The sequence below is a fragment of the Mobula hypostoma genome, chromosome 7, assembly GCF_963921235.1.
Source record: "Mobula hypostoma chromosome 7, sMobHyp1.1, whole genome shotgun sequence".
In the NCBI taxonomy this organism is placed as follows: Eukaryota; Metazoa; Chordata; class Chondrichthyes; order Myliobatiformes; family Myliobatidae; genus Mobula; species Mobula hypostoma.
Window position 1 is genome coordinate 158205887 of NC_086103.1, and position 13958 is coordinate 158219844.

At 40.8% G+C, this 13958-nt stretch overlaps 1 protein-coding gene across 8 annotated transcripts in view; it reads right to left on the reverse strand.

The window, feature by feature from the left end:
* Positions 1 to 13958, reverse strand: part of LOC134349699 (F-box-like/WD repeat-containing protein TBL1X) — a 396148-nt gene that overhangs the window by 27642 nt on the left and 354548 nt on the right. For all 8 annotated transcript variants that reach the window (XM_063054425.1, XM_063054418.1, XM_063054419.1 and 5 more), the window contains 4 exons: positions 12572 to 12704; positions 3192 to 3333; positions 411 to 474; positions 221 to 318 (listed from right to left, as the gene is read on the reverse strand). In XM_063054425.1, the coding sequence (XP_062910495.1) occupies positions 221 to 318; positions 411 to 474; positions 3192 to 3333; positions 12572 to 12704 (437 nt within the window). The remainder of the gene's footprint in view (positions 1 to 220; positions 319 to 410; positions 475 to 3191; positions 3334 to 12571; positions 12705 to 13958) is intronic.

Below are 13958 nucleotides of genomic sequence, written 5' to 3' on the forward strand. Positions count from 1 at the left end.
AACCCAGGATATGACAGATGCACTAGCTGGAAGAGGAAAAGAATAATGAATGTTGTGCTGACATTCACCTGCCCATGACCAAGTCAGAGATCCATTGGCAGGATAATGAGGTAAAAATGCAGCAGGCTATGTGGTCAGGGATATGGAGAAAATATCAGCTAAAATAAATAAAAAGTGTGGTTTCAATTTTCTGCAAATTGGTCCTGAAATTTAATCTTACCTTATCAACTCCTGCACTGAGAATATAATTTCCCTTCTTGTTCCATTTTAAAGCAAATATGGGCCCTTTATGTTGTCCGAGGGTGCTTGCAAGATTGCCTGTGCAAGATAATATCCAATGTCATTGATACAATTAGGTAAGAATCAGACATTTTACAAACCATAGATAACTATTTTTATTTATGACCTACCATCCTTTGTCCATATCCTAGCAAATCCATCATATGATCCAGTGGCCAAAAGTGTTCCGTCACTCTGTGAAAAAACAATCCTATCAATGCTTAGCTCTCCTTGTGAAAATTAAAGATAAACATTAGCTTTATTGGTCACATGGACATTGAAACATACAGTGAAATGCATCATTTGCTTCAAATCAAATCAGTGAGGATTGTGCTAGGGGCTTCTGGTGCTAATATAGCATGCCCACAATTTACTACCTCTAATCGTACACCTTTGGAATATGGGAGGAAACTGGAGCATCTGGAAGAAACCCATGCAATCATGGGAAGAGCATACAAACTCCTTATTGACAATGGTGGGAACAGAACCCTAATCAGTGATTGCTAGCGCATGTACAGTAATTGCCCTAACAGCTACACCACTGCGCACCTTCCTAACTTTCAATTTAAGACCACCTTTAGCATAACAAATACAAAATGGTAAAAAAGATAATATTCCAGAAGTGGGTTAGAAAACTGAAGATATAATCAACAGAGCAGATTTTGAAGTGACTAGGAAGCATCAAAATGTAGAATGATCCAGACAGATCAGAGAAACATCTGAATACTCTGCAACCAAAGAATAGATAAAATGCACAGCATTCTGCATCAGGTCTGTTTCTACATATGAAATTGCGCCTTGGAAGGACAGAACAAAGGGAAAGTTCAAGGATGTTGAAGGTGCAATTCAAAATAGTAATACAGCAAAATGTAAGTCCCTTAAGATTGGAGCTAAATTTAGATGGAGAGTAAAAATTAGTGATACCATAGAAATAGAAACATACAATTTTGACCAGCAAATTTATATAATATCTAAATCTCCTTAATGTTTGGGACACCCAAAAGGCCATGAAAGATGGCACCAGTATAGAATGTTCCCTTGGTCGACATCTTCCAGATAGCTCACAAAAATATCCTCTTTTACTTCTTTTACATCTATTATTCACCTTAAATGTGCTTCTGGGACCGTGACAGTTTCAGCATTGACTGCCTGCCTTTTGATTGCTGTGTCTGTGAGCAGCCTATTGCTGTGTGGCTCACTGTGGCGGGTAGGTAAGCCTCTCTGTGTTCGTGTGGTGTCCTTCTCTTTCAATGAATCTAGGTGATATCAAAGGATGGTATCGTGGTTCTGCATTTATTGATTGGACTATTGCATTTAAAGAATGTGGACTTTTTCTGACTTTTGGTTTTCATATTCTTTGTTTTTTTTAATCACCTATTCCTTTTCTGTTTTTTTGTGTGAGGGTATTTGGGGGTTGATGCTGTGTTGTTTTCTGTTAGTTTTTTGTGTGACGGAGGGGTTGCTTTTTGGGGGTCAATGTTCCTGTTCCATTTTGTGCAGGGGGGAGGGGGTTGATGATCTGGATGCCATTCTCTTTTGTGGGGGGGGGGTTGATGTTTCTCTCTGAATGACTTTCATGTTCTTTCTTTATTTCATGGTTATTTGGAGAAGACAAATTTCAGAGTTGTATATGGATACATGCTTGATAATAAATGAACCTTTGAACAATGCAAGGTTATTTTTATTCCTTTGGTGCTGAGCAGAGGTTGGAATCAGGAAATAGAGTGTGAGATTTTATGTTGGAACTGAAGAGGATACCTTTAATTATGCCAAGGTTATTTCTAGTACTAGTTCTTTTGTGAAATGTAGACGCAGGTTTGACATGTTACAGAAGATCTAATGGCCAGAAAAAGGTGAGATCAAAACTGAATAAAATAGAGCAGGAAGTCAAGTTTGTTTGTGAAAATTAACCAGGTACAGTAGAAAGTGCAATTCAGCACAGAATACCCTATTTTCAGTAGAGTATAAATCACACTAAACATTCAGCTGAAATGCTCATGTTCCCACATAACTCAGTACTTGACCCTGAATCCTTCAAAGTGAGCCAAAATTCAGATCAATTTTGGTTCAAGGTTTGTGCCAACTCTTCTCATATCACATTTACAAATCCCATACTAATAATACTATTAGCATACTGTAGCTTCTAGTTCTGGAGGTATGCCAGATTACATCATAATTGCAGCTGTGGAGGGTGGGTGTGGGCTGTAGCAAGTGTACTTACAAAATCAGTGTGTGGAACAGAATTTTACTCTAAGCAGAAAAAAAGTCATTTAGCACAGTAATCTGTAATGTTGATGTACTAAGGCACACATGTAATCAGTTTGCTCTGACTCATCACAGTAAGCTTGGAGTAGGTACTGCTGTTTTTTCCCTTAGGCTTGTCCTAAATACCCTTGAACTTCATCAATTAAATTAATGCAAGGAATTCCCTCTAACAATGATGACACCCAAAAGAAATAAAAAGCAAGGTAATTGCATGCAAACTACTAACTCAATCAAATATTTATTTTTTACATCAACAAAGGCAAGTGAAAATTAAATTTCTGAAATACAATTTCTAGCTGATGACTGATATAAGGAGGAAGCTTTCAGAGAATAATTTAGAGGATTAGAAAGTGACTGATCATTAAATCTGAACTATATGGATATTACATGAACATTGCATGGAATGGTTGTTTAAAGAACTCTTGCCAAAATAAGACATTATTTAGTGACAGGATGTTTTCAATACAGTAATATAAATGAAACAAAACATTATTTGTAATTCATTAACTCACAAAGACTACTTATTTGGGAGCACTACTTTTGATTCCTAATGATGTTCTTTTGACAATTAAAGATTGAGTTAATAGATTTTAATTACAATGACTCACACAAGGTTACAAATTGATTTTATAACCATAGAAACTTACATTCCAGTCGAGTGATGTAACATCCTTATTGCTGGGAACATCCTGTCCGCCCTCCCTGATACAATGCCTTAGTACTAATTGAGTAGGGCCACCATTGCTATTTTCATTGAGGTTCCATATTCTTGCAGTTGAGTCTCCAGAACTAGAAAGATGACAAATTACTTTTTTTTTACAAGTTATGAAATTTCATATTCCCCATCTTGGTAATTAGATGTCTGAAACATTCATCTTCAAGCCCCCAGTGCATAAGGATTAACCAAGAAATCAACTCTAGAGGTAAATATTGCGACAGAGGTAACCATCCATTTTCATCCCTTTGTATCTTTCTATAATCATACATGGCTGACCACAGTACCTTCCACCTTCTCAATGCATAATTCATCTGGGTGGAATTATGCATATGTGCTTTCATTATTTTATTTATTTTTATTTTCGAGATGCACCATGGTAACAGACCCTTCTATCCAACTAGTCCACATTGCTCAATTACACCCATGTGACCAACTAACTTACTAATCCACATGTCTTTGAAACGTAAGAGGTAACAGGAGAACCCAGGCAGTTATGAGGAGAATATACAAATTCCTATCAAACAGTGGAGAAAAACGATCTGTATCACTGGCAATGAAATGGCATTATGCTTTAACACTACACTATTGTGCCACCTTTTACTATTTAAAATAGAAACAGAAAATACTCAGCAGTTCAGGCAAGAAAGAAAGAAGGAAAGAATTATTGTTTCATTTCAAGACACTTGTTTTGAAAAGTATTTGACCTGGATTATTAACTGCTCTACTTTTTGCAGATTCTGCCTGATATGCTCTGGGTTTCCATAATTATTGTTTTTATCTCTGATCACTAGCATGCACATTTTTAATTATTCTGCATTCCTACCTCTCCAGTTGCAGTTAAAGAATCATCTGCTATCGTTTTCCTTTCAGTTCCAAACCTTCATAATGGTCCCACTTGAGGATCTTTCCCAAACTCCCTCCTCTTACCATTTCACTCAGTGGTTACTTTATTAATTACCTCCTGTACCTAATAAAGCGGCTACTGAGTATAGGTTCTTGGTCTTCTTCTGCTGTAGCCCATCTACTTCAACATTTGATATGTTGTGTATTCAGAGATGCCCTTCTGCACACTACTGTTGCAACATATGGTTTTTTGAGTTACTGTCACCTTCCTGTCTGCTTGAAGCAATCTGGTCATTCTCTGACCTCACTCATTAACAAGGTGATTTCACTCACAGAACTGCCGCTCACTGGATATTTTTCATTTTCCACACCATTTTGTAAGTTCTAGAGACTATTGTGAATTAAATTGAATCGACTTTATTTCTTACATCCTTCATATAAATGAGTAAAAATCTTTACGTTACATCTCCATCTAAATGTGCAATGTGCAATTGATAGTAATTTATAATAAAAATTATGTACATCAGGACAGTCAATATAACATAGAAATACAATTGTATTAGCATGAATTAACCAGTCTGATGACCTTGGTGGAAGAAGCTGTCCCGGAGCCTGTTGTTCCTGGCTTTTATGCTGCAGTACCATTTCCCAGATGGCAGCAGCTGGAACAGTTTCTGGTTGGAGTGACTCGGGTTCCCAATGATCCTTCAGGCCCTTTTTATACATATCTTTGTAAATGTCTTGAATAGTGGGAAGTTCACATCTACAGATGTGCTGGGCTGTCCACACCACTCTCTGCAGAGTCCTGCAATTGAGGGAAGTACAGTTCCCATACCAGGCAGTGATGCAGCCAGTCAGGATGCTCTCAATTGTGCCCCTGTAGAAAGTTCTTAGGATTTGGGGGCCCATATCAAACTTCTTCAACTGTCTGAGGTGAAAGAGGAGCTGTTTGTGCCTTTTTCATCACATAGCCGGTATGCACAGACCATGTGAGATCCTCAGTGATGTGTATGCCAAGGAACCTAAAGCTGTTCACCCTCTCAACCCCAGATCCATTGATATCAATAGGGGTTAGCCTGTCTCCATTCCTCCTGTAGTCCACAACCAGCTCCTTTGGTTTTGCGACATTGAGGAAGAGATTGTTTTCTTGACACCACTGTGTCAGGGTGATGACTTCTTCTCTGTAGGCTGCCTCATTATTATTTGAGATTAGGCCAATCAGTGTAGTATTGTCAGCAAATTTAATTAGCAGATTGGAGCTGTGGGTGGCGACACAGTCATGGGTATACAGAAAGTAAAGGAGAGGGCCTAGGACACAACCCTGAGGGGCACCTGTGTTGAGGTCCAGAGGGGCAGAGGTGAGGGAGCCCACACTTACCACCTGCCAGCGATCTGACAGGAAATCCAGGATCCAGCTATATAAGGCAGGGTGAAGGCTGAGGTCTCTGAGTTTCTTGTTGAGCCTGGAGAGAGTTATGGTGTTGAATGCTGAACTGTAGCCCAAGAACAGCATTCTCACATAAGCGTCCTTCTTCTCCAGATGTGTGCAGAGCTGCGGCTATTGCGTCATCTGTCAATTGGTCGTGTCAGTAGGCGAATTGTAGGGGTCCAGTGTGGGTGGTAGCATGCTGTAGATGTAGTCCTTGGCCAGCGTCTCAAAGCATTTGCTTATTATCGAGGTGAGTATGAAAATCCCTGGAAATTAGCAGTTTCTGAAATACTCAAACGACCCCATCTTTAACCACCAACCATGGTCAATGTCACTTAAATCACATTTCTTCCCCATTCTGATGGTTGGTCTGATCAACAGCGGAACATCTTGACCATGTCAACATGCTTTTATGCACTGAGTTGCTGCTTCATGATTAGCTGATTAGGTATTTGCATTAACAGGTGTACCTGATAAAGTGGCCACTTAGTATATGTCTCTAAGATACACTCTGCTTAACAAATATTTAATATTCCATAAAAAGAAATATTACATGCCTAGGTAATTGGGAGGATGGAAGCCATTATCTTTATCCTGCCACAAACTATTTACAAGCCTACAACTCCATTTATCTATTTACTTTCTACTTTTAACCGTGCTATCTTATTCAAGTTCAAGGTGTGCTTCCAACTCAGTTCCACGTCTATGATATCATCAGCTCTATCCCCGCTTTATATCATTTGTTATGAATACCTTGTGTATGATTGGACTTGAGAACTCCCAAGGTACATTTAGCTGACCTCTCTTATACAAACTCCAAGTCCCAGGTCATTCCAAATCCTGTTTCCCATGTCCATATTTACACAGTGTTCTGTTTATTACTAACTTGCATTGGATTCTGGGTTTCCAAGATTTTAAAATGTTCATTCTTATTTTGAAAACCATTCATCTTTCTAGCCTTGCCTATCCCTATAATCTTATCTAGTTCACAACCCTCTGAGATATCTGTCTTCTTTCTGTTCTGGTGACTTGCACATCCCCAATTCTAAACTCTTCCCAATAGCTTTCTCTACCTCCAAACCCTTACGCGTTGGAATTCACTTTCTAAATACCTGTGCTTCTACTCAGCTCCTCTCCAATATAAGATGCCCCTTAAAAGCATTCTTTTTGACCATCTGTTCCTCCATTTCCTTTTGTGAATAGGCTTCTTAATGTTTATAATAATGCTTTTCTAGGAAATGTGGACACACCCAGTGAATCCAGAGCCATTTCCAGGACAGCGACGACACGTGGCGCATGTGGGAGGGCATTCAGGACATCACCAACTACAAGACAACACCACCTGCCTGTGCTGGTGATGCCTCCCTCCCAGATGCGTTGAACAAATTCTACGCTCGTTTTGAGGTGGAAAATGATGTCGCGGCGAGTAAGACCACCCATCCTCCAAATGACCAGGTGCTGTGTCTTACCATGGCCGATGTGAGGAGAACCCTGTGCAGGGTCAACCCACGGAAGGCTGCTGGGCCAGACAATATTCCTGGCAGAGTGCTTAGAGGATGTGCAGACCAGCTAGCAGAGATTCTCACTGACATCTTCAACATCTCCCTGAGCAGTGCCGTTGTTCCTACATGCTTCAAGGCCGCCACCATCGTCCCCATGCTGAAGAGGTCTTCAGTGTCCTGCCTCAATGACTACCGTCCCGTTGCACTCACATCCATCATCATGAAGTGTTTCGAGAAGCTCATCATGAGGAACATCAAGACCCTGCTGCCCCCCTCACTGGACCCCCTACAGTTCGCATACCGTCCCATCCGTTCAACAGACGACACCATTGCCATCACCCTCCACCTGGACAAAAAAGACACGTATGTTCCAATGCTGTTCATAGACTTCAGTTCAGCATTCAACACAATCATTCCTCAGAAACTGATTGGAAAGCTGAGCCTACTGGGCCTGAACACCTCCCTCTGCAACTGGATCCTAGACTTCCTGACTGGGAGACCTCAGTCAGTCCAGATCGGGAGCAGCATCTCCAATACCATCACACTGAGCATGGGGGCCCCCCAGGGCTGTGTGTGTGCTCAGTCCACTGCTGTTCACTCTGCTGACCTACAACTGTGCTGCAACACACAGCTCGAGCCACGTCATCAAGTTCGCCGATGATACAACCGTGGTGGGTCTCATCAGCAAGAACGATGAGTCAGCATACAGGGAGGAGGTGCAGCGGCTAACAGACTGGTGCAGAGCCAACAACCTGTCTCTGAATGTGAACAAAACAAAAGAGATGGTTGTTGACTTCAGGAGGACACGGAGTGATCACTCTCTACTTGACATCGACGATTCCTCCATAGAGATCGTTAAGAGCACCAAATTTCTTGGTGTCCACCTGGCGGAGAATCTCACCTGGTCCTTCAACACCAGCTCCATAGCAAAGAAAGCCCAGCAGCGTCTCTACTTTCTGCAAAGGCTGAGAAAAGTCCACCACCCACCCTCCATCCTCACCACATTCTACAGAGGTTGTATTGAGAGCATCCTGAGCAGCTGCATCACTGCTTGGTTCAGAAATTACACCATCTCGGATCGCAAGACCCTTCAGCGGATGGTGAGGTCAGCTGAGAAGATCATTGGGATCTCTCTTCCCGCCAATACAGACATTTACACCACATGCTGCATCCGTAAAGCAAAAAGCATTATGAAGGACCCCATGCACCCCTCATACAAACTCTTCTCCCTCCTGCCATCCGGCAAAAGGCACCGAAGCGTTCGGGCTCTCACGACCAGACTGTGTAACAGTTTCTTCCCCCAAGCTATCAGACTCCACAATACCCAGAGCCTGGACTGACACCAACATACTGCCCTCTGCTGTGCCTATTGTCTTGTTTATTATTTATTGTAATGCCTGCACTGTTTTGTGCACTTTATGCAGTCCTGGGTAGGTCTGTAGTCTAGAGTAGTTTTTGTATTGTTTCATGTAGCACCATGGTCCTGAAAAATGTTGTCTCATTTTTACTGTGTACTGTACCAGCTGTTATGGTCCAAATGACAATAAAAAGTGACTTCACTTTACTTGACTTTGTGCCACTAGGTGGCATGGTGGTGCTGTAAGTGCTTTATCAAGAATTCATCCTCCCCATCTGAAAAAACGATGTGGTTTCATCGCTAAGACAGCATCACCAGCTACAAAATTTTGAGCTCTATTTTAAAATTTTTATGAATTGATCCATATTAAAAATTGTTCTGAATATTTCTGTTTAACTAGAAAATTAAATAATTACTAGTGTGTTCATCATTGAGGCTGCTATAGAGATTCACCCAACTTATACCAGCTAAATGATAACATGTAAGCTATGACCTTAACTAATAGTCCACAAATAACCAAACCTTAATGAATTAATGGTTTTCCTAATGTTCTTACTGCAATGCTACCCCTCACCTCCAAAAGGTTTTCAGAAGGAGTGGAGATAATCTATAGAATAAATCGGAAACTACAACCTATGTTGCCCCCACTCTGGAATTACAATCACTTCAACCCGTCATAGAGCTGTAGTTCACAGATGATGCTCATTAATGTCTACATTTGGGGAGGCCAAGCTCTAAGTTATCTTTGAATCATGCTCTGAAGCATATGAAAAAACTGCTGTACATTTAAGATATAGAAAAGTACTGCACAACACCCCACCCCTTATTATCCATAAGTTTGTAAGAAATATAAATTGCTTCCCATATTTTGGGAGGCATCTCTCAAACAAGGCAGAGTTCATTGAGGAAATTGAACATTATTCTCAGACCATCTATGCAGCTTCTGCCAAATGAGGAAAGGAGTTCAAACCACAACGCACAACTTAAATCTCACAGTCTACCAGGCAACAGTAACAGTGGTGTCACAGCAACAACCTTGCACTCAATGTCAGTCAGACCAAAGAACTGACTGTGGACTTCAGAAAGGGTAAGATGACTGGTCCTCGTTGAGAAATAAGAAGTGGAAAGAGTGAACAATTTCAAGTTCCTGGGGGTCAGTATCTCTGAGGTTCTATCCCAGCCCCAAAGTATCGATGCAGCTACAAAGACATGACAGTCGCTATATTTCATTAGGAGTTTAAGGAGATTTGGTATGTCATCAAGGACACTCACAGATGTCTACAGATGAACCATGGTGAGCATTCTAACTGGCTGCATCACCGTCTGGTATGGAGGGGTGGGGGGGGGGCAGCTACTGCACAGGACCGAAAAAAGCTGCAGAGAGTTGTAAGCTTAGTCAGCTCCATTATAAGCCTCTGTAGTATCCAGAACATCGTCAAGGAGTGATGCCTCAAAAAGGCAGCATCCATCATTAACTACTCCCATCACCCAGATTATGCCTTGTTCTCATTGCTACAATTAGGAAGGAGGTATTCAGGAACAGCTTCTTCCACTTTGCCATCCAATTTCTGAATGGACAATGAACCCATGAACACTACCTCACTACTTTTTTATTTCTATTTTTGCACTACTTAATTTAACTATTTAGTATATACACTGAGTGTAATTCATTGTTTTTTCTATTACGTATTGCATTGTATTGCTGCCGCAAAGACAACAAATTGATGACATATGCTGGTGATACTAAAAGTGATTCTGATTCCCTATGCTGCTGGATGCTTTTGAGACATGGATTACAACAAAAGCCCTCACTGGAAAAGCAATACCAATGTTGCTGATGCAGTACCCTGTAAATCCTCTGAAAGGATACATACAAACGCCATTTCCAGAAAAGTTGGGATATTTTCCAAAATGCGATAAAAACAAAAATCTGTGATATGTTAATTCACGTGAACCTTTATTTAACTGACAAAAGTACAAAGAAAAGATTTTCAATAGTTTTACTGACCAACTTAATTGTATTTTGTAAACATACACAAATTTAGAATTTGATGGCTGCAACACACTCAACAAAAGTTGGGACAAAGTTAAAATAAGATTGAAAAGTGCACAGAATATTCAAGTAACACTGGTTTGGAAGACTCCACATTAAGCAGGCTAATTGGTAGCAGGTGAGGTATCATGACTGAGTATAAAAGTAGCGTCCATCAAAGGCTCAGTCTTTGCAAGGCAAGGATGGGTCGTGGCTCACCCCTTTGTGCCAATATTTGTGAGAGAATTGTTAGTCAGTTCAAAAGGAACATTTCTTAATGCAAGATTGCAGCGAACTTAGGTCTTTCAACATCTACAGTACATAATATTGTGAAAAGATTCAGAGAATTCAGAGACATCTCAGTGCATAAAGGGCAAGGTGGGAAACCACTGTTGAATGCACGTGATCTTCGAGTCCTCAGGCGGCACTGCCTAAGAAACCGTCATGCTACTGTGACAATTATAGCCACCTGGGCTCGGGAGTACTTTGGAAAACCATTGTCACTCAACACAGTCCGTCGCTGCATCCAGAAATGCAACTTGAAACTGTATTACGCAAGGAGGAAGCCACACATCAACTCTATGCAGAAACGCCGGCAAGTTCTCTGGGCTCGAGCTCATCTCAGATGGACCGAAAGACTGTGGAACCGTGTGCTGTGGTCAAATGAGTCCACATTTCAGCTAGTTTTCAGAAAAAATGGGTGTCGAATTCTCCGTGTCAAAGATGAAAACGACCATCCAGATTGTTATCAGCGAAAGGTGCAAAAGCCAGCATCTGTGATGGTATAGGAGTGCATCAGTGTCCATGGCATGGGTGAGTTTCATGTATGTGAAAGTACCACTGACTCTGAGGCGTATATTAGGATTTTAGAGAGACATATGTTGCCATCAAGGCGACGTCTCTTCCCGGGACGTCCATGCTTATTTCAGCAGGACAATGCCAGACCACATTCTGCACGGGCTACAGCAGCGTGGCTTTGTAGACACAGAGTGCGTGTGCTTGACTGGCCTGCTGCCAGTCCAGATCTATCTCCTATTGAAAACGTATGGCGCATCATGAAGAGGAGAATCAGACAACAGAGACCACAGACTGTTGAGCAGCTGAAGTCTTATATCAAGCAAGAATGGACAAAATTTCCACTTGCAAATCTACTACAATTAGTATCCTCAGTTCCAAAACGATTAAAAACTGTTATTAAAAGGAAAGATGATATAACATGCCTCTGTCCCAACTTTTGTTGAGTGTGTTGCAGCCATCAAATTCTAAACTTGTGTATGTTTACAAAATACAATTAAGTTGGTCAGTAAAACTATTGAAAATCTTTTCTTTGTACTTTTGTCAGTTAAATAAAGGTTCACGTGAATTAACATATCAGATTTTAGTTTTTATTGCATTTTGGAAAATATCCCAACTTTTCTGGAAATGGGGTTTGTAAAACAATGCTGGAGGAATTCAGCAGGCCAGGCAGCATCTATGGAAAAGAGTACAGTAGACAGTTTGGGTCAAGACCCTTCTGCAGGACCCTTCAGCGAGACCCTGGAGGAGTCCTGCTGAAGGGCCTCAGCCCGAAACGTCGACTGTACCTTTTCTGCCTGGCCTGTTGAGTTTTTCCAGTATTCTGAGTTCCTCCAGTGTGTTGCTTGGATTTCCAGCATCTGCAGATTTTCTCTTGTTTGCGATAAAACAACATCAACGTCTTCTCCCAGGCAGCTAACACCAGCACTGAAACCCCTACTGTATTCAGTCAATTCTGAGAGGCAGACCATGTCATTCCAGGCCAGGATCCAGACTGCAAACACCTTAATTTGAATACCATCCAGGGAAGAGGTTATGAGTTGGAGAGAAATGATTTGAGGTTGTTCTCAGAGCCAGCTCAAAAAGTATAACATTCCCACTGGCCTGTATTATCTCAAAGTGGTGAAAGAACATTTTCAGTGGCACTGAGAACTTTGTGTCTCTTTGGTTGGAGCACATAGAAACCCAGCATAGAAAAGTTTTAGAATATAAACAAACACATCATAGTTCTAGCTATCTGAGAGATGAGAAAGATGAGAACTGTGCTTCTGATGTCAGGACAAAAGACTTATCCGTATCTTTTTATATCATTTATATTTCAGTCCAATCCTATATCTTATGCAATACCTACCCTGATGCCAAAAGATCACTGACAGGGTTCCAGGCACAAATGAATACTTCCGATTCATGACCCCTTAAGACTGTGGATTTGTTTGAAGGAATTTCAACATCTCCATCTATTTCCATAGCATCAGAATGATTATCTATATATAAAAAAACACATTTCAAGTATTAGACACTTAGAAAAAAATTATTTTAAATCTTAGCTTGATTAATGAAGGCAAACCTAGCCATGGTAAAGATCTATTATATTCTGCAGTCACTGGAAACAGTAATGTTGCTTTAACAATAATTTATTCTTTTATTTACGATGCATCTTTTAAGTTTCAAAATTATCTCCTACAATGGTTAAATGTGTACCAGCGCACAGCTGAAATTCCAAGAGAACAGATTCAATTTCCATTTTGTATTGAATCAGCTGAAAACTACAGCAACAGCAGGGATACTAAAATTAGCAGCACTATTTATTAGCTGCAAAAAGGTAAAAATGCTTTGGGATTTTAGTGACCAACTGGCGGTGGAAATGTAAATTTTATGTTTCTTGGTTGACATATGTATCTTCAAGCCTCAGATTCTTAGGCAGCTTCTCAGAGTCAAGCATGTTTGGTTCCATGTCAGTTCTGAGGAGTGAAAGATGCTAGGCATGAATCTTTTTAGCACTGATAGTCATTATAAATCAGCTATGATACAGCATGACCATAGTAAGGTCTTGATCCACAGGCAAGAAGTTCTGAGACAACTGGAGAAATATCTCTGCTGCAGAGCATTATCACCTGTATGGAGTTCATTAATTGGCACACATGCATGCGCTCATACATTCCAAACATATATGCATGTACTTGGATCACAGCACACAGTATACACATGCACACACACAAAAAATCTTGTCTACACCCTTTTGTTTAATTCCCTCCTCGTTTCAGTCCCCTGTGTTGGCCCCTTCAGACCCATATCCTAAGTCAGCATGGTCCCGAGCATAGAATCAGGTGTAGATACTGAGAGCTCATGTCCTCAGCTTAAGTAGGTCTGCATCTGGAGAACCAGAATCTGAGCAATGCCCCATGCCCAACTTGTGTGATTTTCTCTCCCAACATGGATTACCACAGAACCACCAGCAGTTTTTTTAATGCCGTCTGAGACATAGGGGAACAGCTTTGCTCTAGTGGGTGGGTGGGGAGGGGGGTCTGCATTGCTGGCCTCCTATACTAATACTTTGCATCTCTGGAATGCAGAACCTAAAGAAGGCATCCAGCCGCATAGTTCAGAAATGAGTTATATTTAGGAAGGATGGAAATATAAAATTTGTCCAAATCAATTTATATTTAATAATTGTATTGAATTTGTGATACTTCTAGAAAAAACAAGATGAGCATCAAACTAAGTTCTAATTGGACTCT